At 37.6% G+C, this 26,816-nt stretch overlaps 1 protein-coding gene across 3 annotated transcripts in view; it reads right to left on the bottom strand.

Annotated features, from left to right (window-relative positions):
- Positions 1 to 26,816, bottom strand: part of tasp1 (taspase, threonine aspartase, 1) — a 145,966-nt gene that overhangs the window by 59,433 nt on the left and 59,717 nt on the right. For 2 of the 3 annotated variants that reach the window (XM_073051278.1, XM_073051280.1), the window contains 2 exons: positions 26,519 to 26,557; positions 18,354 to 18,460 (listed from right to left, as the gene is read on the bottom strand). In XM_073051278.1, the coding sequence (XP_072907379.1) occupies positions 18,354 to 18,460; positions 26,519 to 26,557 (146 nt within the window). The remainder of the gene's footprint in view (positions 1 to 18,353; positions 18,461 to 26,518; positions 26,558 to 26,816) is intronic. The other variant, XM_073051279.1, reaches the window with a different exon arrangement.

Raw genomic sequence — 26,816 nt, 5'->3', positions numbered from 1 at the left:
AACACTATCTACATTGACTTCAGTAAGTCCTTTGACAAAGTCCTGTGTGGTAAGCTTGTCCAGAATTTTTGAACACATGGGATCTACAGTAAGTTAGCAAACTACCGGTAGATACAAAATAAGTTTGGTAGTAGGAGACAGATGGTGTTGGTGGAAGTTTTTTTTATATCAGACTGAAGGCCAGTGACCAAAGGTGCAGCAGAGAGATCAGTGCTGAGTCCTCTGTGGTTTGTCATACATATTAATGATTTGGATGAGAATGTTAGGTGGCATGACTAATAACTATATAGATAATATCAAAATTGGTGGTAGAGTGGACAGCAATGAAGATTGTGGAAGGTTGCAGCAGGATATAGATCAACTGGGAAAGTGGGCCAAGGAATAGCAGATGCAGTTTAACTTGGAACACTGTGAAATGATGCACTTTTGGGAAGTTAAACTAAGGCAGGACAATCCAGCAGCATACGGTGTGTCTGACAGGGCCTTGAGGAGTTTTGTTGAACAGCGAGACTTTGTTCATATTTCCCTCAAAACTGGAATACAGGTAGACAAGGTGGTGACGAAAGTGCATGGCATACTATTTATCACTAAGGACAAGCGTTGCAATGCCAAGTTACAGAGGTACAAGACTGGTTAAATTGCACTTGGAGTACCATGTGCAGTTCTAAAACATAGAAAACCTACAGCACAATACAGGCCCTTTGGCCCACAAAGTTGTGCCAAACATGTCCCTACCTGAGAAATTACTAGACTTACCTATAGCCCTCTATTTTACTAAGTTCCATGTACCGATCTGAAAGCTTCTTAAAAGACCCTATCATATTCGCCTCCACCACTGTTGCCGGCAGCCCATTCCACGCACTCACCACTCTCTGAGTAAAAAACTTACCCCTGACATCTCCTCTGTACCTACTCCCCAGCACCTTAAACCTGTGTCCTCTTGTGGCAACCACTGCAGCCCTTGGAAAATGCCTCTGACTATCCACACGATCAATGCCTCTCATCATCTTGTACACCTCTATCAGGTCACCCCTCATCCTCCGTCGCTCCAAGGAGAAAAGGCCGAGTTCACTCAACTTATTCTCATAAGGTATGCTCCCCAATCCAGGCAACATCCTTGTAAATCTCCTCCGCACTCTTTCTATGGCTTCCACATCCTTCCTGTAGTGAGGTGACCAGAACTGAGCACAGTACTCCAAGTGGGGTCTGACCAGAGTCCTATATAGCTGCAATATTACCTCTCAGCTCCTAAATTCAATTCCACAATTGATGAAGGCCAATATGCCATACGCCTTCTTAACCACAGAGTCAACCTGCACAGCTGCTTTGAGTGTCCTATGGACTCGGACCCCAAGATCCTGCTGATCCTCCACACTGCCAAGAGTCTTACCATTAATATGATATTCTGCCATCATATATGACCTACCAAAATGAAACACTATAATATTGATGTGATTAATTTAGAGAGTGTGCAGAGATTGTTGCCTGGGTTCACTTGAATTACCAGGAGAGATCATGTAGGTTGTTTTCCCTGGTGCAAAGATGGCCATGTCATGACATGAGAAAAATACATAAAATTATGAGAAGCATAGGTAGGATAGATGGGGAATGTCCATTTCTCATTAAAGAATAAAGGTACAAGGTAAGACAGAGTAGATTTAAAGGGGACCTGACGGGTAAACATTTCACACAAAGGGTAGTTGGTTATCTGGAACTAGCAGCCAGAGTGGTAATAGAGGTAAACTGTAACAACATTTAAGAAGCATCTTGACAAGGTATCTGAACAAACAAGGTACAAAGAGATATGGAATTAATGCAGGCAAGTGGGATTAGTGTAGATGGGCATGATGGTCAGCACAGATGTGGTGGGCCAAAAGGCCTGTTTCTATGCTGTAGAACTGTACAGTTCTAATCATTTCTACCAAAGTTAACAGCAAATTTTTGAATGGCTTTGACACACGTCGTAAATTCAAATACACAAAATAATTTCATTGGAAGTAGGAGCTAAAGGACTTACACAAATATAATGAAAAAAAAACTTTTCCTAGATTAATACAGAAAGAACACCTGATTAATTGAGAAACATTCTTGATGGAAATCCAAATGATAAAATCGTTGAACAACAAATATGATGGAGAGGAAAGTCTTTATCATCAAAAAAATATACTCCATCTAAAACTCAGCTATAAGTAACTTTAAAAATTCTAAGTGTACTGAATTAGGAAGGCATGTGATGGAATTATTTAGGCAGAAAAACTGTTATATTGTGAACTGACCAACACAAATATCCCCATCTACTGACAAGAAAAAGAATAACAATAGCAGAAACTCATAAAACTAAGGACACTAAATTTGAAGGTTGCCATGACAGGTAATTATTTTAGGCATCATGGTATATCCACTTAATCATTGTCTTTTAAACATGTTAAGTAGACACCAAATAATCTGCATTCACTAACATTTCATATTTTAGTAGTGAAATGTTGTAATGAGTTGTGGACTTCACCAATACAGTTCTGGATTATCTGCACCTCCCTTTAACAGAGGAAGAGAAAACAAGAAAATACTCAGGACTCAGGGAGAGAACAGAAACCCATAATCCACCAACAGTTAATACCAGAATCTTACTGTTAGTAACCAGCCCTTCTATGTTTCCCGAATTGAGGACCTTCTTTAGGATGATAATAGTAGTAACAACATATCAATTAAGTGTCCAAAATACAGAATTAATAATACATCAGAAAATCCTGTTTACATCACCTCAGCAAGAACCAAAATCTGCAATTTGTGCAATAAGTTGAAATAATGCAGCACCAATCTCAAAAGCATCCCAATGCATTCAGAGTACCAAGTTTCTTACACTCTCCTATTCACTTTCACTCAAAACATTCAAATATAATCTTTACCTAAATACACCTGCTTTAGCTCCTCTTTTCAAATCAGCTTCATTATCTGAAACTTAATGCCTGGAAAAGGCACTTATCTAAGGATATTTAATAGTAATATTTTAAACACTTATTTGTGATTTGTGCAATTTATAAACCATTAAATTAACAAGATGCAGCTGGCAAAGCTTGCTTCTGCAAAAATAAACACCCTAAATTTCTCCTGTTTATCAAATATAGAACACAGAATACTACAGCACAGTACAGGCCCTTTGGCCCACAATGTTGTGCCAACCCTTGAACCGACTCTAAGATCAATATAACCCTTCTCTCCTACAAAGCCTCCATTTTTCTTTCATCCATGGGTTTCTTAAATGCTTGATCCAAATATAAATCAAGAGGATTCTTCAAGCCTGAATTCCTGTACATGCATGCCTAACAGTGAGCTGATGCCAAAACAAATATGATGCCAAAACAAATATGATGCCAGGGTCAACATCTGAAGGAGATTGTACTGTTACAACAAATTTCATACTTCGCAACACACACAAAATGCTGGAGGAACTCAGCAAGTCAGGCAGCTTCTATGGGAAAGAGTAAACGGTCAACATTTTGCGCCAAGACCCTTCTTCAGGACTCATGCTTTACAAGTTTTCCCACTAAGTGTAGATTGAGACAACCCAGATTTTTCCTCCCTCTTGGCCTCATAAATAAGGTGTTCAAAATTATCGATCTTAAATGAACTCAACATCAAATTGTAATCTCCTTTTAAATTTCCTTTAACATTTTTGATTGTATTATTATAGTGAGACACTATCGCACATTTAAATCCTTAAGAGTTATAGAGAAGTACAGCACAGAAACAGGCCTTTTGGCACATCGAATCCATGACACAGCCATTTAAATTGCCTACTGCCATTGACCTGCCCTCCATATCCCCACTATCCATGTACCTATCCAAACTTCTCTTAAACATTGACATTGAGCTTGCATGCACCACTTGTGCTGGCAGCTCATTCCAAATTCTCATGACCCTCTGAGTGAAGAAGTTTCCCCTCAAGTTCCTCTTAAAATTTTCACTTACATCCTTAACCCAGACCCTGGTTGTAGCCCCACCCAAACTCAGTAGAAAAAGCCTGCTTGCATTTACCCTATCTATACCCCCTCATAATTTTGTATACCTCTATCAAGTCTCCTCTCAAACTTCTACATTTGAAAGAATACAGTCCTAACCAATTTAATCTTTCCTTATTAACTCAGGTCCTCCAGACCCAGCAACATCCTTGTAAATTTTCTGTGTATACTTTCTACCTTATTTACATCTTTCCTATAGGTAGGAGACCAAAACTACACACAATACTCCAAACTGGGCCTCACCAACATCTTATACAACTCAACACAACATTCAATCTCCTGTACTCAATACATTGATTTATGAAAGCTAATTTGCCAAAAGCTTTCTTTATGACCCTGTCTACCTGTGACTCCACTTTCAACAAATTATGGACCTGCATTACCAGATCCCCTTGTTCTACTACACTTCTCAGTGCCCTACCATTCAGTGTATGACCTATCCTGGTTGGTCCTTCCGAAGTGCAAAACATCGTACTTGTCTGCACTAAATGCCATCTAACATTATTCAGTCCCCTCTTCCAGCTGATTTAGATCCCTCCGCAAGCCATGATAAGCTTCCTCACTGCCCCCAATCTTGGTGTCATCTGCAAATTCGCTGATCCATTTAACAACATTATCATCCAGATCATTGATGTACTGTAGATGACAGACAATAAAGGACCCAGCACCAATCCCCGAGGTAAAACATTAGATACAGACCCAGTCAGTGAAGCAACCCTCTACTACCACTCTCTCCGACATAGCCTATATCTAATCATCTACCTCATTCTGAATACTGAGCAACTGAAACTTCTTGACCAGCCTCCCATGCAGGACCTTGTCGAGTGCTTTACCAAAGTCCATTAGACAACATCCACTTTCCTGGTAACTTCCTTGAAAAACTCTATTAAGACTGGTCAGACATGACCTACCACTCCCAACGCCATACTGGCTATCCTTAATCCGACAATGTCTATCTGAATACTTTTATATCTGGTCCCTTAGAATATCTTCCAATAACTCCCACAACGGATGTCAGACTCACTGGCTGATAATTTCCTGGTTTATGTTTACAGCCTTCTTTAAAACAGAGAATAACATTGGCTATCCTATCCTCTGGTACCTCCCCTGTCACTAAGGATGATTTAAGTATCTCTGCTAGGGCCCTGACAATTTCTGCACTTGCCTGCCATAGGGTCTGAGGGCACAACTTGTCAGGCCCTGGGGATTTACCCACCCTGACGTGCCTCAAGATGGGAAACACCTCCTCCTCTGTAAGCTGTCCAGAGTGCACGAAGTTGATGTTTCTTTGCCTCACTTCTGTAGACTCAGTGTCCGTCTCCTTCAGTTACAAGAAAACCATTGTACAGGTCCTCCCCAGGTTCCATTCCTATAAACTGTTCTTAACCTAGACAGTTCGAAAGTCAGAAATGCAGTTGCAAAACAAGTTCCCACATGGCAGAAGCTGCCTGCAGCTGCAAGCAAATCCATCCTGCCAGTCTCTTAAATTTTTGTTTGAATGTTCGAGTTGTACATAAATTGGTTATTTGTAAGCTGAACTTGAAATTTACAGAGTATAAGAATCAAAGATTGATCAGCACAGTTACTCGTTTTCTGAAATCACTATTTTAATGCCTTTCAAATTCAAATGCCATTTTGAATTCACTGCTACTTAGTCACAAATCTGTAATTATCTACTAACAAAACTGTGGAAGTATTTTTATCAGAATTCATTTATTTCATGATCATCTCAACATGGTGCAAGAAGGTATGTGTCTCAGTCCTGATCTCCTGACTTGGAACATCTGGTGGTTAAGTGTGGTCCATTCTATCTGCCAAGGGAATTCTCCACTGTCATTCTGGTAGCAGTATACATTCCACTCCTGGCAAAATCAAGTTGGCACTGAAGGAACTGAGCACCATGATCACCAGTCACAAGACAGCACACTCTGATGCCTCCCTATTCATCGTGGGGGTGGCTACAATCAAGCTAGCTTGAATAAGTCTCTGACAAACTATCAGTGATAATAAACCTACTTCTTGATGGCTTTGTGGCTAAGTTTTCAGATGTTAAGAAGATAGGAGGAGGGGCAGGTAATGGTGAGGAAGCAGAGGCACTACAGAAAAACTTAGGCAGATAAGGAGAATGGGCAAAGAAGTGGCAGATGGAATACAGTGTCAGGACATACATGGTCACACACTTTGGTAGAAGAAAGAAAGGCATAGACTTTTACAATTGGAAAGAAAATCATTCTTTAGTGAGGACTAGAATATAAAAGCAAGGATATAAGTTAAGGACACTAGTTAGGCCTCATTTGGAGCATTGAGAGCAGTTTTGGGCCCCTTATCTAAAAAGGGATGTGGTGATATTGACAAGGGTTCAAAAGAGGTTCACAAAAATGATTCTGGGATTGAAGGCTTATCATATGAGGAGTGCTGATGGCTTTGGGCCTGTAAACACCAGAATTCAGAAGAATGGGGGGAAGGGGGAAATCTCACTGAAACCTATCACATGTTGAAAGGCCTTGACAGAGTGGATGTGGAAGAGGATATTTTCTATGGTGAAGGAGTCTAACACCAGAGGACACAATCTCAGAATAAAGGACTTTTGTTTAGAAAGGCGATGAGGAAGAATTTCTTAGCCAGGGAGTGGTGAATCTGTGGAATTCACTGCAATATATGGCTGTGGAGGCCAAGCCATTGGGTATATTGAAGGCAGAGGTTAATTAATAGATTCTTGATTAGTCAGGGCATGAAGACATATGGAGAAAAGGCAGGAGACTGGAGCTGAGAGAGAAATGGATCAGCCATGATTAAATGGTGGAGCAGACTCGATGGGCCAAATAGCCTAATTCTGCTCCTATGACTTATGGTCTTATGATTCTGATTTCTGATTCTGAATTCAGGGTAATGAACAAGCATTACCTAGGAAATCCAATATATACATAAAAGTCTTCCCTTTGAAATCCACATCCAGAAAAAATGAGCTATAATAAATAATTTGTCAAATATCAAATTAATTGTAATATCTTACTTCTTACTTAGCATTTGGATACATATTTAAGACTCATAAGACCTTGGATGAGAATAAACATTTTCTTGTTCCATTCAGTCACTGTCTGAAAGTAGTTATTCCTCTAAAGTAACAACAATGAAAATAAATTAAGAAAATTTCCAGCTTTGCAAAGCTAGATTCCAGTTTGTTTCTTTTCTTAAAAAAATTAAGAAGGCCTTGAATGTAGAATCCGAAAAGCATTGTCTACTTGAGCAACCAAAGAGAATTAAGTGTCACTCTCCATTATAAAAGCCATCCCTGAAGCAAGACCCTAAAAAGAAAATCCAAAAATACATAAAATGCAAGGTAATAATGTGGCATTACATACTAGCTTTAGAGACCATTACTCCTTTGACTTGAAAGCCTGAAGCTTACAGATATTTGAGTTAATCTGAACTATATAGTTGCTTTATTCCTATTATGACTTTTTGTATAGTGCTCAAGAAAAAAAAATTAAAACCAAAAGGCGTAAGAGCAGATTTAGACCATTCAGCTCTTACGTCTGCTTCGCCATTCAATCAAAGCTGATTGCATGAATGAGTGAATTAATAATCACTACTATTCAGTAAGGATTTACAAGTGTCTTTTGATTTAAATACTGGCAGTCAAGAGCAAAGCATACATCATAATTAGATTCCCAGCAGTCCACTGTCAAATAAAATATGTAGTAAATTTGAATGAAAACAAAAAAACTTGTGGAAATCTTTCTACTCCGCAATTTAATGTTAGACTCCAAATTCTCAAAGTTCTGAAAATGGTCATTAACCTAAAGAGGTCCCAACTAAGCTACTTCTAGCATTTTCTGTTTTTATTTCATGTTTCAAGCATCTGCTGATATTAGCTTTTTCAACTTTAAGATGCAAAATTAGAGAGGAAGCAGAACTTAAATCTTCATTTACACAATAAAAGCTTATTTATTTTTCCAGAAAACTACTGAGTTTGGTTACATACACAAATTACAAATTAGATCAATCTCAGGCACATATCATATTGCAACCATTGATTCTTGATTGACATAAAAATTATCAAATCACCTCTTCTCTCTCTGGAGATATCAGATATACACCCAAAAAAAAAGCCTTTATTCATATACAAAGCTCTTTCTCAGACATCACTTATTTCCTATTAGTTATGAACTACTATTTTTCATGTTGTGTTTCATTATGGACATTTGATCATGCATGATATCAACTTCTTAAATGATCAGTCTCTCTCTCTCACTCTCATTTCATAGCCTTTTTGTTCTTTATTCATGTTTTCTATAACCTTCCCCTTCCTTCCAGTCCTGATGAAGAGGAATAGGGTGTTGCTGTTTCAGGTCAAGCAACTAAATATGTACTTAGGTAATAACTTAACTTTGAATTGATTGCTGTGGATATATATATATATATCAGTAACAATTAACGTGGTGGGTGTGCAGCCAGAACCTGAAGATTCAGATGTGACTGCGTGTGTGACAAATAGAGAATGACAAGGTAACAGGAAGACAACTGGAAAGTGTTTAATTGCCTGAACATGTACATATGCGGGTGTGTGCCAAATTTACACGTTAGGCAGCACTTGTCAGTGCACCCATTAATGCATATATGCTGCTTGACCTGCTGAGTTCTTCCAGCATTTTTTTCTTTATTAATTTTTTTATGCATTCCAGCTACAAACAAAAAACCCAACAACAAAATGAAGATTAATACAGCGCAAAAGAAACATATCAATTATATAATTCATAACAATAAGGAAACAGCACCCAGAATAAAATCATATAAAGTTAGTATCCTCCCCTCCTTCCCACTATGAAACTCCAGGCCAACCATTACAATATGTAAAAAAAATAATCGGAGCATTGAATCCCACAAAACTGTAATTATAAATTTAAAAAAAGAATAATAATGCCTACTACCAAAACTATAATGTAATTTCCATCAAAAAGAAACCATAAAACTTACAGAGAGAAAAAAAGCTGAAAGTGAGGGATTAAAAGAAAACTTAATCTAAAGAGGAGTTATGGAAGTATTCAAGAAAAGGCCCCCACACCTTTTGAAATTTTATGTCCAAATTGAGAAGTGAGTAATGAATTTTTTCAAGATCTAAACAGGACATAATATCAATAAGCCATTAAGCATGAGTGGGTGGGGCAATATCTCTCCACCTAAGGAGAACTAAGCGTCTAGCCAAACGAGAGGCAAAAGATAATGTCCGATGTTTAGTCGGACTCAAACGCATGTCTGCCTCACCCAAAGTACCGAAAAGGGCAATCAGAGGATTAAGTTCTAAGTGGCAATTAAGAATATGGGATAAAAAAAATTCTCTCCAAAATTTTTCTAGACTAGGACAAGCCCAGTACATATGGATAAGAGAAGCCTCGCCACCTTTACACTTGTCACAAACAGGACTAATGTCAGGGTAAAACCGCGACAATTTAGATTTAGACATGTGAGCCCTATGTACAACCTTAAACTGTAAAAGGCAGTGGCGAGCACATAAAGAGGTTGAATTAACTGACTTAAGAATTGAATCCCAAACCGCATCAGATAAAGAAATATTTAAATCATGTTCCCAAGCAGTTCTAATTTTAACAAAGGTGGCATGCCTCAAGGTCACTAATTAATCATGAATAAAAGGTATTAAACCTTTACCCAATGGATTAATTCAAAGAAACAGGTCCACGTTTTTCTCGGGCAGCTCAGAAAAATTAGATAATAAAGGGTTAATGAAATGTCTAATTTGATGGTATCTAAAGAAATGGGTATTAGGTAGATTAAACTTTGCAGACAATTGTCGAAAAGTTGCAAAACAATTATCTATGAAAAGAGCCTCAAAGCGCCTAATGCCCATTCTATATCAATCATGAAATGTTGAGTCTTGCATAGAAGGTAGGACTACAGCATTTTGTGAATGTTAAGTTCATTTCCCTTTTCACAAGCTGCCTGACTTGCTGAGTATCTTCAGTATTTTCTGTTTATATGTTGCTTTAATTGTAGTATACATATACTGTATTTGCAAAGCTCTGGAAAAAGAGCAGAGAAGATAGATTAGTCCTGATGAAGGGTCTTGGCCCAAAATGTTGGGTATTTATTTCTCTTCATAGATATTGTCTGATCTGCTGCGATCTTTCAGTATTCTGCAGATGCTGGAAATCTTCAAGGTCTCTCTCAAGCTTTACAAGGTTAGAATAAAAGTCCTTCTCAGACTTTTCAAAAGCTTTGTGGGTTAGGGACATATATACCATTGATTGTGGTGCATTGCTTCCATCTAAGATTGAGTCATAAAATGTTCACTAATGCCACAGAGTGAATCGCTGGGACACCAGACCAGCTCATACTTAATGGCAAAGCTTACTCTGTGAAGATGGCATTCCTCTTTCAGTCTGCCCCTTCAGAAGAAATTGTACTCATATCTTGTTTGAACTGCTCATCTCCTATGTCATTCAGCATGCCAATGTTGCTCTCAAAGCATCTAAATTCCTAAACTTTGAGTTCAGGCTGTTTGCTATTGTGATTGTCAGTGAAGAGCCTGACAATTCTGGCCCAAAAATGTTGTTAAATAGAAATTGTATCTGTGTGGTTTCTTTTAACATGGGGTAGCTATTGTACATTAGCTTATGGCAAGGGCTAGCAATCTTCATGCATTAATGGATGCACTGACAAGTGCTGCCCAACATGTGTAAAGCTGACATACGCATACGTACAGGTTCAGGCAATGGAGCATTTTCCCATATACAGTCGGCCCTCCTAATCCGCGGGGTACTGGTTCTGGGAGCCCCACCCCCGCAGATACCAAAAAATGCGGATGTTCAAGTCCCTTATTTAACCTGTCTCAGTGTGGTGGACTTTAGGACCACAGTGTTTCTATTCTGTTGGCGGAAAACGATCACGAGTGAAAATAAAGTGGAAATAATAAAGCGAACAGAAAGAGATGAAACGCCATCAGTCATTGGAAAAGCGTTAGGCTACAGTTGGTCAACGGTCGGAACAATTTTAAAGGATAAAGTGAGAATAATGGAGCATGTGAAAGGCCCTGCCCTGATGAAAGCTACAATTATTACTAAGCAACACAGTGGTTTAATTATTGAAATACATACATTTCTTAAGTGTTTTATATGCATAGAAAGGTAAAATATATATTATATACTAAGACAAACTTTTGACTAACTGACGCTAAATAATACCAGATGTACTTGTTCCGACTTACTTATGATACCTAATACAAAATAAATGCTATGTAAATAGTTGTTATATTGTATTATTTAGGGAATAATGACAAGAGAAAAAGTCTGTACATGCTCAAACAATGAGTGCTGGAGAGAGAACTTCCGTTTTTTTCGATCCTGATCCACGGTAACCTATGCACATCCTCCCGTATACTTTAAATCATCTCTAGATTACTTATAATACCTAGTACAATGTAAATGCTATGTAAATAGTTGTTATACTGTATTATTTAGGGAATAATGACAAAAAAAAGTCTGTACATGCTCAAACAACAAGTTTTCCTGATCCGCGGTTGGTTGAATCCGCGCATGCGGAACCCGCGGATAAGGAAGGCTGACTGTATACATATATATGAGATTTGTTTTGTTGTGGGCATACTCGGTAAATCCAAGAACTATAATAGAATCACTGAAAGACAACACCCAGCAGGGCAGACAGCACCCAATGTGCAAAATACAACAAACTGTGCAAATAAAAAAGAGAAAATAATAATTATAATAATCATAATAAACAAGCAATTAATATCAAGAACATGAGATGAAGAGTCCTTGAAAGTGAGTCCAGAAGTTTGATTTGGCCCACAGCAGCAGTGTTGTCAGCAAGCTTAAAAATGATGTTGGAGCTGTGTTTAGCTAGTAAAGCGTAAAGCGAGTAAAGCGTGGGAATAAACACACAGCCTTGTGGCACACTTAAACAATATAAATACTAAATACAAATATTTTCTGATGGTGTATGGTCAATTTCTCAGTTTAGACACAAGACTGAATAGTTATATAAAGACTTAATAATCACACTCACTAAGATTTCAAGGCCAATAATGTTTTGTATCATAGCAATATCAAGAAAGAAAATAAAAAATGGGATTAATGTAGGATTAGTGTGCAGTTAATGGTTAGTGCAGACTTGATGTGCTAAAAGGCCAATTTCCAAGCTGTATCTCTCTATGAATTTCTATAACAGTAATAGGTTTGGCAACCAGTCCCAAATTCCCTACAATTAAGAGCAAAAAAAAGACTCAAAACACACTGTTTGTCAATCAAATGACATTTTTTCAATGACTGTAATTATCCATTTACAAACTAAAATTACCCCATGCCATTTTATGTATTTGGAATTTGATTTTCCCTAAAAATGTTAGCAATAAGTTATCAATCTTTTTTGAGTCAACTTCAAAGGCAAAACTGTTTCTATCATACATCAATTATGATGAATTATTATACTCTACAGGTATAGACACCAAACTAAGAGCAAAATGAGAGGAAGAAGACTAGATGTTGAACTTAATATTCAGTAAAACAGTTAAAACTTTACTGTGCATTGTTTCTCAAATTTATATTTAGATAAAAATGGTTGTTTTAAATTTTACATTTAAAACAGCAAAATATTTTGCTATGATCAGCTCATGATTCAAATTTTGAAGGAGTAATGGAACTTAAGTTAATTTTGATAAGAAAGCACTAATGAAGACCAATGATAATTAAAGATCACTTAAAGCACCTACTTTTCCTGACCTTCCCTTTAAAAATTCATCCCAAGAGGGATGAAGAGAAAATGGAGATTTTTATCTGCATAGTTACCTCAAAAAGGCAGCATCCATTATTAAGCATCACATCACCCAGGCCATGCCCTCTTCTCATTGCTACCATCGAGGAGGTGGTACAGAAGCCTGAAGACACACAGTCAATGCTTTAGGAACAGCTTCTTCCCCTCCACCATCAGATTTCTAAATGGGCAATGAACCAATGTACACTATCTCAATTTTTTTCCTTTTCTCGCTCACTTCTTGCACTATTAATTTATTTTTAAAATTATTTCATATTGTAATTTATAGATTTTTAAATTATTATGTATTGCACTGCACTGTAAAACAACAAATTTCACAACACTATGCCAGCGATATTAAACTTGATTCGGATAATTGTGGTATGGGGAGGAGCAAATTTATCACCAGCAATATATAAGGAAAGTATTATTTACTTGTTTCCCTAAAAAAAACGCTCACAACATCTTTGTCTCCATGAGAAGGCTTCTTGGAACATTTCAATCAAGTGTTCATCCCTCACCCAATCTACTCAAGAGGCCTGTGATCCAATTATTTTAGATCAATGGCATCAGAAATCTGCTCATTAAAAATTTGAAAATTTCTACATTAAGAGAAGTCTCACATTAAATAGAAATATATGTGTTAATTTTCAGAGAGCTTTATTCAATCACCACTACCCCTAATTTTTGAAAACCGACTCTCTTTATTAGCATCCTCCAGTATTTTCAATTAGATTTGCTATTACACGGGCAAACTTGGACTAACAAATGGCACTCGATTATACAACAGCTGAGACAACACTGTTTAAGTCAGAGACTGCAACTTCACTCTCACAAATTGCCAAGAGGTCATTGTCCAGAACACTAAAGCAGCAACATTAGCTAATCTTTCCAATGCCTAGAGTCTGTAACATATAGTAATTCATTAGTTTTACTATTTTTCCCTGATAAGAATCAACCTTCTATTGAACAAGGTTATTTTTCTTGTCATGTATCTTAGCATTGTAAAGAATTGCAAAATTATTAAACACCCAAGTCAAGTACTTTATATAAAAATGTTTAAAATAACAAAGTATCAATCCCTTGATTCTCTACTAGTGGTAATATATCCTTCAGATATCAGTCATTTTCAGCAGATGATATATTTCAAAATTATTTGCAGAGTACAGTTCTTCACGTCAGTCATTAATCACCACTTTAACCACAAAGACAGTAATGGTAATTTACTTTCAAAACAGCCATATACTTGGACTCAGCACAATTTTAAACTGCAAACACAATGGAGGCAAGCAAAAACAAGTATTAAATTTTTAAAAATGCTGGAAGTACTTTGGGGACCACACACATTGAAAAAAATGTTTCAAGTGATGAACTTTAATCAGAGTAAATTAGAGTAGGAAATGTTAAAGCATAACAGGTCTTAAGGTAATACAAAGGCAGAGGAAATTAGGGGTGGTGGTTGGAAAGGATATGGAAGCTCAAGATCAAAGGGACTGAACAAAAATGTTCCACATAACAGTCATCTAACCTTTATTTAGTATCCTCAGCATTGCAAGGAGAAAATAAAGTTTACTAAACTGAAAGAAAAATACGTAAAGAATTCTTTGCTGATACAATTCTACAATTTGGAAGCAAAACAAAATTGTGCTACAAAAGCATAAATATTTCTGATAAAAACCTACGTTAGAATAAGAACTGTGTTTCTTTATTAAGCTTTGATGGGAAACTGAAAGATAGTTGTCTAGAAGTTGGAGACTGGCCTTCTGATCTAGAGTTAGGCAGGGTTCTAGGTTCAAATCAAATTACTGGTCATTTGAATTATAATGGACAGATTCCTGACTAGAATAGCTTCAATTTCTTGCAAGTATCAAAGTACAGGCTTACAGGTTAATGCAATATACCTTAACTGGCTGAAATATCAATAGTATTTTGTTCTGAGAATTTCAAAGTATGCATAGTTTAAGTAATCAGGAAATTCTGCTCAACAGCTGGCATGCTCATTATCATGCATTCCAAACATCTTCTACCAATGTGCCTTTCAACTTAAGAGACTGACAGCTCTTTTGTTTTCTTCTGGCCTGGAATATTTCCAACATCTTTTCACTTCCATTTCTGGAATTATAATTCAGACTTTCCATTCAAATGGCAAAATTTTGTCAAAGATTTCATCTAAAATCCTGGTCATATTAATGTCTAGATAAATCTTTTCTTTAATTGTGTAACTATTTCTGCCATTATGACATAACATATCATAATTAAGGATATACCTTGGTTTTTCAAGTCTAATCTTAAAAAATGTTGGGCATTTGGAAAAAAATCTCTTTTAAGAGACCTGGTAAAAATTTTTGAAAGACCCAAATCAATTTAACAGAACATCATTATGTAAAATGTTTAGAGTCAACTACAGTAGAGATATTAAAGGAATTTCCAAGAAAAGATCAGAATACAGTAGATTCCGATTAATTGGGACACATCAGGACCAGTACATTTTGGCCCAATTAATCAAATGCCCATTTGGCTGAAGGTTCATGGAAATAGTTAAAAAGGTATAAAAAAGACAAATGACTGCTTAACTGAGTAACAAATTATATAATTAAATTAAACACAGAACAACTAAGAACACGATCAATACTGCTATAGTACCATAAGACTGTGTATTAGTTCCTAATAGTCATGTACAAAGGAATTCATCCAGTGTACTCTGCCATGTTCTTTTGATTGACTGAAAATGAAGAAAATTAGTGCAGACACCTAATGTAGAAAATGGACTGTTTTCATACAATGCCATCGATGATTGCATACTCCCAAATCTTCATTTTCATAACATTCAAGATGATTGTCGAAACCTTCAAATTCTCCATTGTTCCTAACTTGCTGAAGTAGTGATATCATTTTCACTCCCTGACTGCTTGAAACCACAGTGAGTAAAACAGTTCTGAATTGTCTTACTGCTTATTTCTTGCCAATTATCAGTGACAAATATCACTTCTTTTTGAACACAAGGACACGCAACTGATGCTATTTAAAAATTGTTCACTCTAAGCACAGTGTAGTGTCTAATGGCGAGACAAGTGTATACATCTGACACTAATTGACACTGTTTAGCAATAGTCTCCTGCCCCAATTAAGTGGCATAGTGTCCTAAATAAGTGGCTACCTGATTACATGATGGCCTAATTAACTGGAATGTTCTTTACTTGTAACTGTTTGGGTAAACCTATATGTTTTTGGCAGGCTGAATAGATAAATATACTTTTTTGAATCTACAGTTAAAAATTCTTGAAGCTAAAGGTCTATCAGAGGAAATTGATGCAACGCTTTCTTCAACAATTTTGTAACTTTTTATTGATTTTATGATTAGCTTTGAAAAGAATTACAGTGGTGCTAGAAAGTCTGTGAACCTTGTAAAATTTTCTCTAGTTCTGCACAAATATGACCTAAAATGTGATCAGATGCAAGTCCTAAAACTAGATAAAAAGAACCCAATTTAATAAATAACATAAAATAATTATACTTGTTCATTTATTTATTGAGAAAAATGATCCAATATTATGTGTATTTGTTGGAAAAAGTATGTGAAGCTTTGCTTTCAGTAACTGGTGTGACCATTCCCCTGTACAGCAATAACTTCAATCAAACGATTCTGGTAACTGTTGATCAGTCCTGCACATCGGCTTAGAGGAATTTTAGGGCATTCCTCCTTACAAAACTGCTTCAATTCTGAGATGTTGCTGGGCTTCCTTGCATGAACTGCCTGCTTCAGGTCCTTCCACAACATTTCTATATGATTAAGGTCAGGATTTTCCAAAACATAAATTTTCTTTTTTTGTAAGACCATTCTGTTGTTGATTTACTTTTGACTTTCTTTTCTTTTTTCAATCTTTTTATTGATTTAAAAAAAGTATGTAAGTCTTGACTTTCAGATCATTGTCTTGTTGCATTATCCAACTTCTATTAAGCTTCAGGTGACGGACTGCTGCCCTGACATTCTCCTGTAAAATACCTTGATACAATATTGAATTCATTGCTCCCTCAAGGATTCCAGGCCCTAAGACAGCAAAGCAGCTCCAAACCATGATGTTCTTTCCACCATACTTCACAGTTGGGATGAGGTTTTGGTGTTGGTGTGCAGAGTCCTTTTTCCTTTCAAACACAGAAGTTGAACTTTTGTCTCATCTGTCCAAAGCACACTGTTCCAGAAGCATTGTAGAACATCCAGGTGGTCCTTCCATAAACACCATTCTTGTTCATTGTTTTTCTTAAAGTGACACATGAACAGAGACTTTAGCAAGTTCCAGAGATTTCTGCAGGTCTTTTGCTGTTATCTTTGGGTTCTTATTCACCTCCTTCAGCATTGCACATTGTGCTCTCAGTGTGATCTTTGCAGAATGCCCACTCCTAGGGCAAGTAGCAGCAGTACTGAGTTTCCTCCATTTGTAGACAATTTCTCTTACTCTGGACTGAGGCACACTCAGGTCTTTAGAAATACTTTTATAGCCTTTTCCAGCTTCATGCATCTCTCCAATTCTTCTTCTTCTGAGGTCCTCTGAAAATTGTTTTGACCGAGGCATGGTATACATAAACAGATCTTTCTTGAGAAGAGCAGGCTTTGTCAGTAACCTGATTTTCTGTATCTTTTTTATAGGGCAGAGCATCTCTACAATCCATACCTCCCATCTCATCTCATTGACTGGACAGCTGACTCCAAATAGCTTTTGTAGAAGGCATTACCCCAGAAGTTCACATACTTTTTCCAACAACTACATGTAATATTGGATAATTTCTCTCAATAAATAAATGAACAAGATGTTTATTTGAATTAGTCACAAAATGTTTTGCTCTATAACTATCTATTCCTTTTAGATATTAAACTCAATTGTATTGTTGATATGAAATGAATTCAACAAAACTTAAAATAAATCTAAATCTTTATAACATCTGCCAATATAAATAAAATATCACTGGCTAACAGTGAAAGAAGAAAGTGTTTACAATTTGCAAGTTCTATCATAAATATTCTTTTGCACATTTCCCTCATGATGGTGAGTGACTGAAGGGGAGAAATTTACGGAGGGAGCATGGGTTTACATCAATTATCCCCAAATTCTAGAGTTTCTAATCTTGATTAAGGTGGAAGATATTGATTGAAAGCCAAGCACTAAATCCCTCAAGAAATAAAGAGAAGTTACTGGGCATTTGCACACCTCTCGACTACAGATCTATTTTTGTCTCTGTTGAACTGATATTAAGCAAAGGGACTGATTTTTTGCCTTCTGTATTTGCAGTTTGCTGTCCTTTGCATATTGGTTGTTTGTCCGTCTTGTTGGAGGCAGACTTTCATTGAATCTATTGTGTTTCTTGGATTTATTCTGTATGCCGCAAGAAAATGAATCTCAGGGTTGTATATGGTGACATATACCGTATGTACTTTGATAATAAATTTACTTTGAACTTTAAATAGATTAGCATGTTTATACAAGTCATGTTTTAGGTCTAATTTTAAACAAAAACTATTCTTGTTACATTTAGTGTAAAAAGAAATACACTAACGTTTTCAGACACTTCTCTTCTCTTCTTTGTCTGAATCATTTCTGTTTCCACCTTCTCTGCAAGTTCCAGTTTTCGTCTGTTTTTCCTAAACGCAGATAAGCTGAATTCTAAATAGGATTAAAAAAACACTATTTGTATTATAAAAGCCAAAATAACAACAAATGCTGGAAATATTCAGCATGTCACTTACTACCACTGCCACTCGTTATACAGTTTATTTTAAGTCTCTAATCTATCACACCTACTTCACTCCCGTCTTTTTCACTACTTTTAAACAGATTATTATCTATAACCTTATTGGTTTCATATGAAAGATCCTGCGATGTTAACTTTTTCTTCTCTATTATTTGTTGTAAATGTAAGTACATAATTTGATCTGCTAATAGCACTAATTGCTCTTCAAAACAATAACTGATAAATGGAAATAAAGTGAAAATTTAGTAACAAACCCAATCAAATACAAGTACAAAATTGAAAACGGACTTGAAATTCATTGTTTTAACATTCATTTTTATTCAAGAACATTGTTTGGTTAAGAAACTCAGCTTGTGACACAATACTGAGACAATATATAGCTGAAAAGTATTCTTTATCCTTAACTGATGCATAGTTTCAATCTGGCCAGCTGAGAGGTAGAAGGGAAACATAAAAGTCTGGTTTCTATTGCTGCTGCTAATAATAATTGCAAAGCCAAGAGGTTTTGAAGGTATGGAAGTGGCTTGAGAAGGAAAAAGTGATTTTGCAAATGTATTTTCAATTAACAACAATTTCTGCATTTAAACTGATTTCCTTTTAAAAGGTAAATTAATGGGGTGCAAGGGTGACTGTTGACTATTGACCATTTTGTACTGTGTCAAAAGCCAGTTTTAAATGCCATATTTTGGGTCTACATACATACTCAGAAAAAATGACATACTGGTATTCTAAGCAAATAAAAATCAGTTGAACATGATAAGAAAACTAAAATTACTGCTAAGATAATGAAACAGGGCCATCCTGATCCTGAAGCAAAGGAGCACCATCGAAATTTCCTCCATACCATATGATACAGGAGCATCAAGTCTGCTCCGCCATTCAATCATGGGCTGATCCAATTCTTCCAGTCATCCCCACTCCCCTGCCTTCTCCACTTCCCCTGCAAATCAAGAACCTATCTATCTCTGCCTTAAATACACCCAATGACTTGGCCTTCACAACCACTCGGGGCAACGAATTCCACAGATTTACCAACCTCTGACTGAAGTAATTTTTCCGCATCCCTGTTCTAAATGGATATCCTTCGATCCTGAAGATGTTCCCTCTTGTCCTACTCCCCCTACTATAGGAAATAAATTTGACATATCTAATCAGTTCAGGCCTTTTAACATTTGGAATGTTTGTATAAGATCCCCCCTCATTCTCCTGAACTTCAGGGATCCCTTTATTTCCACTCTCTGTTTTCTGCTGATCAGCCAATGCTCCACCCATGCTAGTAACTCCCCTATAATTCCATGGCATCATGTGCGTCACCTTGTCAAAGGTCTTCTGAAAATCCAAGTACACATCTACTGAATCTCCTTTCTCTAGCTTGCTTGTAATTTCCTTTAAAAAATTGCAGTAGGTCAGTCAGGCAAGATTTTCCTTTTAGGAAACCATGCTGGCTTTGGCCTATCTTGTCTTGTGCCTCCAGGTACTCCATAATCTCATCCCTAACAATCGATTCCAACAACTTCCCAACCACTGATGTCAGGCTAACAAGTCTATAGTTTCCTTTCTGCTGCCTCCCACCCTTCTTAAATAGCTGAGTAACATTTGCAATTTACAGTCATCCGCTACAATGCCAGAATTTATATTCTTGAAAGATCATTGCAATCTTTCCAGCTACTTTCTTCAAAACCGAAGCGTGCATTCCATCAGGTCTAGGAGATTTATCCACACTCAGACCATTAAGCTTCCTGAGCACCTTCTCAGTTGTAATTTTCACTGCACGTACTTCACTTCCCTGACACTCCTGAATGTCTGGTATACTGCAGATGTCTTCCACTGTGAAGATAGATGCAAAATATGCATTCAGTTCCTCTACCAACTCTGCGTCTCTCATTACAATATCACCAGCATCATTTTCTATTGGTCCCATATCTATCCTCAACTCTTTTATCCTTTACATACTTAAAAAAGCTTTTAGTATCTTCTTTGATATTAGTCACCAGCTTCCTTTCACAATTCATCTTTTCCTTCCTAATGACCTTCTTAGTTTCCTTCTGCAAGTTTTTATACGCTTCCCAATCCTCTAACTTCCCAATGGCTTTGGCTTCCTTGTATGCCCTCTATTTTGATTTTACTTTGGCTCTGACTTCACTTGTCAGCCACTGTAGTGTCCTTCTTCCATTCAAAAATTTCTTCTTATTTGGAATATATCTGTCTTGCACTTCCCTCATTTTTCACAGAAACTCCAGCCATTGCTGCTCTGCTGTTCTTCCTGCTAGTGTCTCTTTTCAGTCCACCTTGGCCAGTTCCCCTCTCATGTCATTGTAATTTCCTTTATTCCACTGAAATACTGAAACATTGGAATTTAGTTTCTCCTTCTCAAATTTCAAAGTGAACTTGATCATTACTGTTCCGTAAGGGTTCCTTAACCTTAAGCTCTCTTATCACCTCCGGATCATTGCACAACACCCAATCCAGCACAGCCAATCCCCTAGTTGGCTCAACAACAAGTTGTTCTAAAAAGCCATCCCTTCGACATTCTACAAATTCTCTCTTTTGAGGTTCAGTACTGGCCTGGTTTTCCCAATCCACTTAAACGTTAAAATCCCCAACGATTATCATGACATTGCCCTTCTCAGATTCAGATTCAGTTTTTTTTAATTTTTTAATTTTTTTTATTAGTTTTTCAAAACATTTTACAAAATTAAAAACCCCAAATCCCAATGAGGAGCATTAATACAGTGCAAGATTAAGCATACAATAACAATATGCTACAAAGGAAGAGAATTTAACAAAAAAGCACCTAAATTAAAGACAAGTGAGCTTAGTGTCCTCCCCAAGCCCCACAACATAAGAAAAAAACAACAGATTCAGATTCAGTTTATTGTCATTTTGGGTCCTTTTACCCTTGCCATTTCTTAACTCAACCCATACAGACTCTATACCTTCTGATCCTATGTCATCCCTTTCTAATGATTTAATATTATTTCCTATACACAGGGCCACACCACACCCTCTGCCTACTAAGCTATCTTTCCAATACACTGTATATCTTTAGACGTTCAGCTCCCAATGGCAGCCATTCTTTAGCCAAGTTTCAGAGACAGCCACAACATCATGCTTGCAAATTTGTAGCTGAATTTCAAGATCGTCCATTTTATTTTTGATGTTGCGTGCATTCAAATATAACATTTTCAGTCCAGTATTTGTTGCTTTCTGTTTTAAATGCACCATTAGAGCATTGAGTTTAAATTAAAAATAAAACAGAAAATGCTAGAGATACTCAGCAGATCAAGTGGCAAGAAAGCAAAAAATAACTTAATTCAATTTCTCTCTCCCACGTTACCTTTCCTGCTGATTATCTCAAGTATTTCTCATTTTTACTTGAGTTTAATTTCAACGTAGTGTGAAAAAATAGCTAAAAATGTAGGTCATATCACAAATGTGATGGGGGAGAAAACTATTACATTTACAATTATTAGCACTCAATGACCTTGTACACATAAATTAAAACTGTTCAGACTTCAGAATCTTCTCCAACTCTGATCCTTCATTTAATTATCAGCAAAAAAAGATCATGGCCAGAAAAAAATTGATTATAAACAAATGGGGATGAAACAAAATAGTGAACTCAAAGTAACAAAGTTAGCAAGAACTACAGCCGAGAAGCGATTGTGTGCAATAAAGCAAGCTTACATGCAAGACGAGTTTGAGAATATGAGCTGATCAAAATGGTGCTGCTCTATAACTTTTGAATTTTTTAGGGCAAAGTATTCTTAAAACTTCAGTGAAAGTTATTAAAAGGCTGTAATGATGGATCACCCAATTAATCTCACTAGTCTGCTCTTTCTTCACACTTTCTATCAGCATTTTTATTTAATTCTCTTTTGCATGTCACTAAAAAAAATTCCATTTAAATTTTGCATGTTATTACTAAATTTCAAACAGTTCATTTTCTATCCCAACAAACTGCCATAGTGAGGGAAAGGGTGGGTGGGAATTGGAATTCAGGTAGTGGGAAAGGTTCCTTCTCTCTCTTTCATACACCAGGGTCCCAATGGATCACAGCATGGGAATCAGCACTTGGTGAGCCAGTTGCTCAACCAAAGAGATCTCAGAATAGCCAGAGAGTGGCTATTCTGAGACCCAAACATAAATATTCCATGGCGAATTATTGACGAATTACTGATCACTGTACAAACCTACACGTTTATTCCTTTTCTAACAAAAGTGTTAGGGAACATTTTGGAGTTATGCAAGTTCAAGCAAGAACCAGTCTGCAGTTCTTACTGTAAACTGCAAGCAGTAAATTGAAGTTTAATTGGCCCATGGACCAAGAGATATGGTTTGCAAAGTGATGACCATGTGTGTTTGTGTAAAGGACCAGACATTCTGGAATAGTTTGGTGAGACAGGGCCACCAGTTGCAGAAGGTGGCTACTGACCATTTGGGATGCCAGAGGGGTGTGTACTTACTCATTTGGGAGACTGTGTAGTATTATACTTGTTTGTGAGTGTGTTGTGTGCTTTAAGAATAAGTTTGATACCTTGGGGTAACAGACTTTTATATGAAAGGCAATACAATAAACATCATGAGTTCAGAAGCACATAAGTGAAAGATTGCAAAGTACATACTCTGTGGTTTTAAGTATGTACTGTTTAATTTTTATCCATCCCTTATAATTAATATGGGAATTAGTGTGGAGATATTTGAAGGAGAGGTTATACACAGGTATATCTGTTAGGATGGCACTTGTTGAGATCAGATAATGGAATATCGACCCCAGCTAGCACTTGACACTGATTACTACAATTCATAAAACCTTTATCCCCACCAGGGAGAAGCAGAGCATTTTGTCAGTTGCCCTCACTTAAAGATGCTTGTGGGGGATTCAGAATTTTGGCATTACCTTGAGAAAATGATTGAAATTCACCAGATGCACCAAAATTTATTCATGTATTGGTAAAAACAAAATGCCCAAGGACTATGTGGAACAGTATGGCCCCAGGAAGTACAGGATGGTACAAGGGCAAATAGCGGGCATGTCAGTAACAAGGAGTGATATCACTTCTTTAAGGGGGTAGTGAGGCAGTGACTGGGGGGAGGTGACAATAACTGGAGAATGATAATGTCAGTAGCTCAGAGAGTTGATAAACCTGCCATGGACTATGCAGAGCATAAGTATCGAGCATATGAGGAGTACTCAGAGTTGGACAATCCAGAGAGGGATGATCCAGTCTTCCTGACAATGCTGAGGGAAGGCCTGAGCTCAGCCCACCAGGAAGTTTTAGATTTGGGGATAGCAGTGGGATCGACCCACCCTATGACAGTATCATGGGCAAGGGAGATAAGACCAGAAGAAGGGGAAGAGAAATCATAAAATGGCTGTAGTGAATGTAGCTGCTATGAAGACACAGAGGCTTGCTTTGTCTGCCAACACCCAGGGCACCGAGCAAGGAATTGTCCGAATATACATAGAAAGCCGATGATTTGTTACATCTGTGGTATCAAAGGCCATCTTTGGAGGCAGTGTCCTAGAAAGGAACGAAGGTGTGAAAATTGTTAATCAAAGCAGGCAGAATCCACAGTAACTTCTTTGTCCAATTTGAATGCCAACCAGATTATAGAGCTGGTGAGGTCAGGATGTACACAATAGGTTTATTAAGGGGCCGGTAATATGAAACACAGGGTTGTCAGTATCAATAACTGATGTAGCATTGTCCATGACTGGAGAAGTAATTTACATTATCAGTGCAGGAGGTGAAACTGAGGGCAGAGAGAGGTGAGCCTTAGGTTCTTGAGAAAGAGTGAGTGCAGCTTCCTGTAGTTTCTTGGGTGTGTTCAAACAATGAAGGTACTATCCTGGAGAAAGACACTCTCAGTAAGGCAGGTGCCATCACGGACTCAGGAAAGGGAGAAAAAACATGGACAAGACAGGGACAGCAACATGTATACTCTTCAGAGTAGACAACATGGCTCACAGAGAGACAGCAACCCCAAGCGGGATAGAAGACAGGACTATGATTGTGAATCATGTCAGGAATTGAGTTGAATTAAATTGACTTTATAACTTACATCTTTCATATACATGTGGAGTAAAATTCTTTACATTACGTCTCCGTCTAAATGTGTAATGTGCAACTTATAGTAATTTGAAATAAATAGTATGTACAACAGGATAGTCAATATAACATAGAAATACAGTTGTGTCAGTATGAGTTAAGCAGTCTGATGGCCAGAAGAAGCTGTCCCGGAGCCTGTTGGTCCTGGCTTTTATGCTGCGATACCATTTCCCGGATGGTAGCAGCTAGAACAGCTTGTGGTTGGGGTGACTCAGGTCCCCAAAGATCCTTCAGGCCCTTTTTATACAACTGTCTTTGTAAACGTACTGAACAGTGGGAAGTTCACATCTACAGATGCGTTGGGCTGTTTGCACCACTCTCTGCAGAGTCCTGCGATTGAGGTAAATACAGTTTCCATACCAGGCAGTGATGCAGCCAGTCAGGATGTTCCTAGTTGTGCCAACCGTAAAGGGAAAACACAGTCAAGAGCTATTAGAAGTAGAGGTAGCAGCAATTACAGTAAAGATCTTCTAGAAAGGGGAGAGTAAGGAGCAAATAGGAATGAGTGTGCAGGTCATGGGGCAAAAGAGCAACAGAAGAAAATGAGATGACAGAAATTGAAAGTGTAGAGGAAGAAACTAATGGAGTCAAGAAGATGGCACCAGCAAGCAACGCGACCAAGGGCAACATCCTTCAGACGGTTCATGAAACTGCTTCTTTCACATCTTTCTCTTTCATATGCGGTTCTGCTACTTTTAGAGCCTGTGATCTACATTTTGGTGGTGTGTTTTCAGGCCAATTGACCAATCTCGTGGTTTGCTTTCTCCAAGGGGGTTTGGTGAGGCTCTGAGCAATGTGTGCAGCCGGGAGGCCAAGAAGCCTGGAGATGGGGTATGAGCCCATGATCAACTCCATTTCTCACCAATTAAAGCATCAAGGAAGACTGAAATCAAGGAGAACAAGAGCAGAAGGCAAGTGGGTGTTCAACACAGTCCATCTGCATATGACCAATCCTTTTCTTTTCCCCTTCTCACCTCCTGCTCCCTGATGTGGGTGCCTGCATATGAGCTGTCTCTCTCGCTCTCTTGCTAGATGTTGCCAGAGTCCTGGGTCCAGGGCAAGGTTTAATCAATGTAGTTTGTAGATTGTGCTCTGTAGTTTACGTTATGATGTATTTTTGGTTGCTGGTTGCACCTTTTACGTTATGATGTATTTTTGGTTGCTGGTTGCACCTTTTTTGTTAATATTTTGTGCGATTTTGATCGGGCAGACTGGCTCTGTAGCTTGAAGTTCATGAATGACAGTGCTAGATTGAACTAAACTGAGCTGAACTAAATATGTCTGAGCTCTTCCAATGACTTTGTGGTTTGGTGTTTTATAATTTGTGTTTTTTTTAGTTTGCATGATTTGTTCCTTTTTGTGCATTGGGGTTTGATGTTTTTCTTTGAAGGGGTTCCATGGTTTTCTATGTTTCATGGCTGTCTGTGGGAAGGCGCAATCTCAGAGTTGTACCCTGTGTGTATACTTTAATAATTGATGTACTTCTGAATCTTGAACCTCTGAACTTAGTAAGATTACATGGGGGTGCAAAGGATCATTGTAACCAGGTTAACGCTTTGAGGACCTGAGCAAAACAGCAGCTACACGTTGTTGATCAGAGCCAGAGGGAAATACTCCTTCTACAGCTGGGTGAGCAAGTCACAGTAAGAGAGCTACCAGAAAAGACAAGGTTTGCTCCCAGGTGGACAGAACCACAGGTGGTGCCTGTGTCTGTGTGCAGACACGATAGAACAGCCAGTGAATACACTGGACCCAGGTTAAACAGTATGACTCACCTTCTTGTCACTCTCATAGACTGGACAAGGGATCAATTCTACCCAGTTATTGTGTCATAAAGAGAATCTAAGTGATGAATACCTTTTGCTTCACATCTGATGACTCCTGATGGAAGCAGGCCTGTAGACGAAAGAGAATGGAAACACAAATGCAGAAGACAGAGAGAGCGTGATAGCAATCCGTGAACAGAGTGTTACAGTATAACAGTAACTGTACTTTGTAATGAAGGCTGGTTCTGGAAAGCAGATGGTTAGTTATACATATCAGGACAGAAAGATACTGGGAAAATATATGGGAAGGGATCTGAGTTACGGCAAAAACAAGAAGTTCCAAACCTTGATGGCAAGGCAGAACAAGGAGAAGAAAATTGCACACATTA

This window comes from Hemitrygon akajei, chromosome 7 (genome assembly GCF_048418815.1).
Source record: "Hemitrygon akajei chromosome 7, sHemAka1.3, whole genome shotgun sequence".
NCBI classification, from domain to species: Eukaryota; Metazoa; Chordata; class Chondrichthyes; order Myliobatiformes; family Dasyatidae; genus Hemitrygon; species Hemitrygon akajei.
The sequence above is the reverse complement of the archived record's forward strand: the minus strand, read 5'-3'. Positions and strand labels throughout refer to the sequence as shown.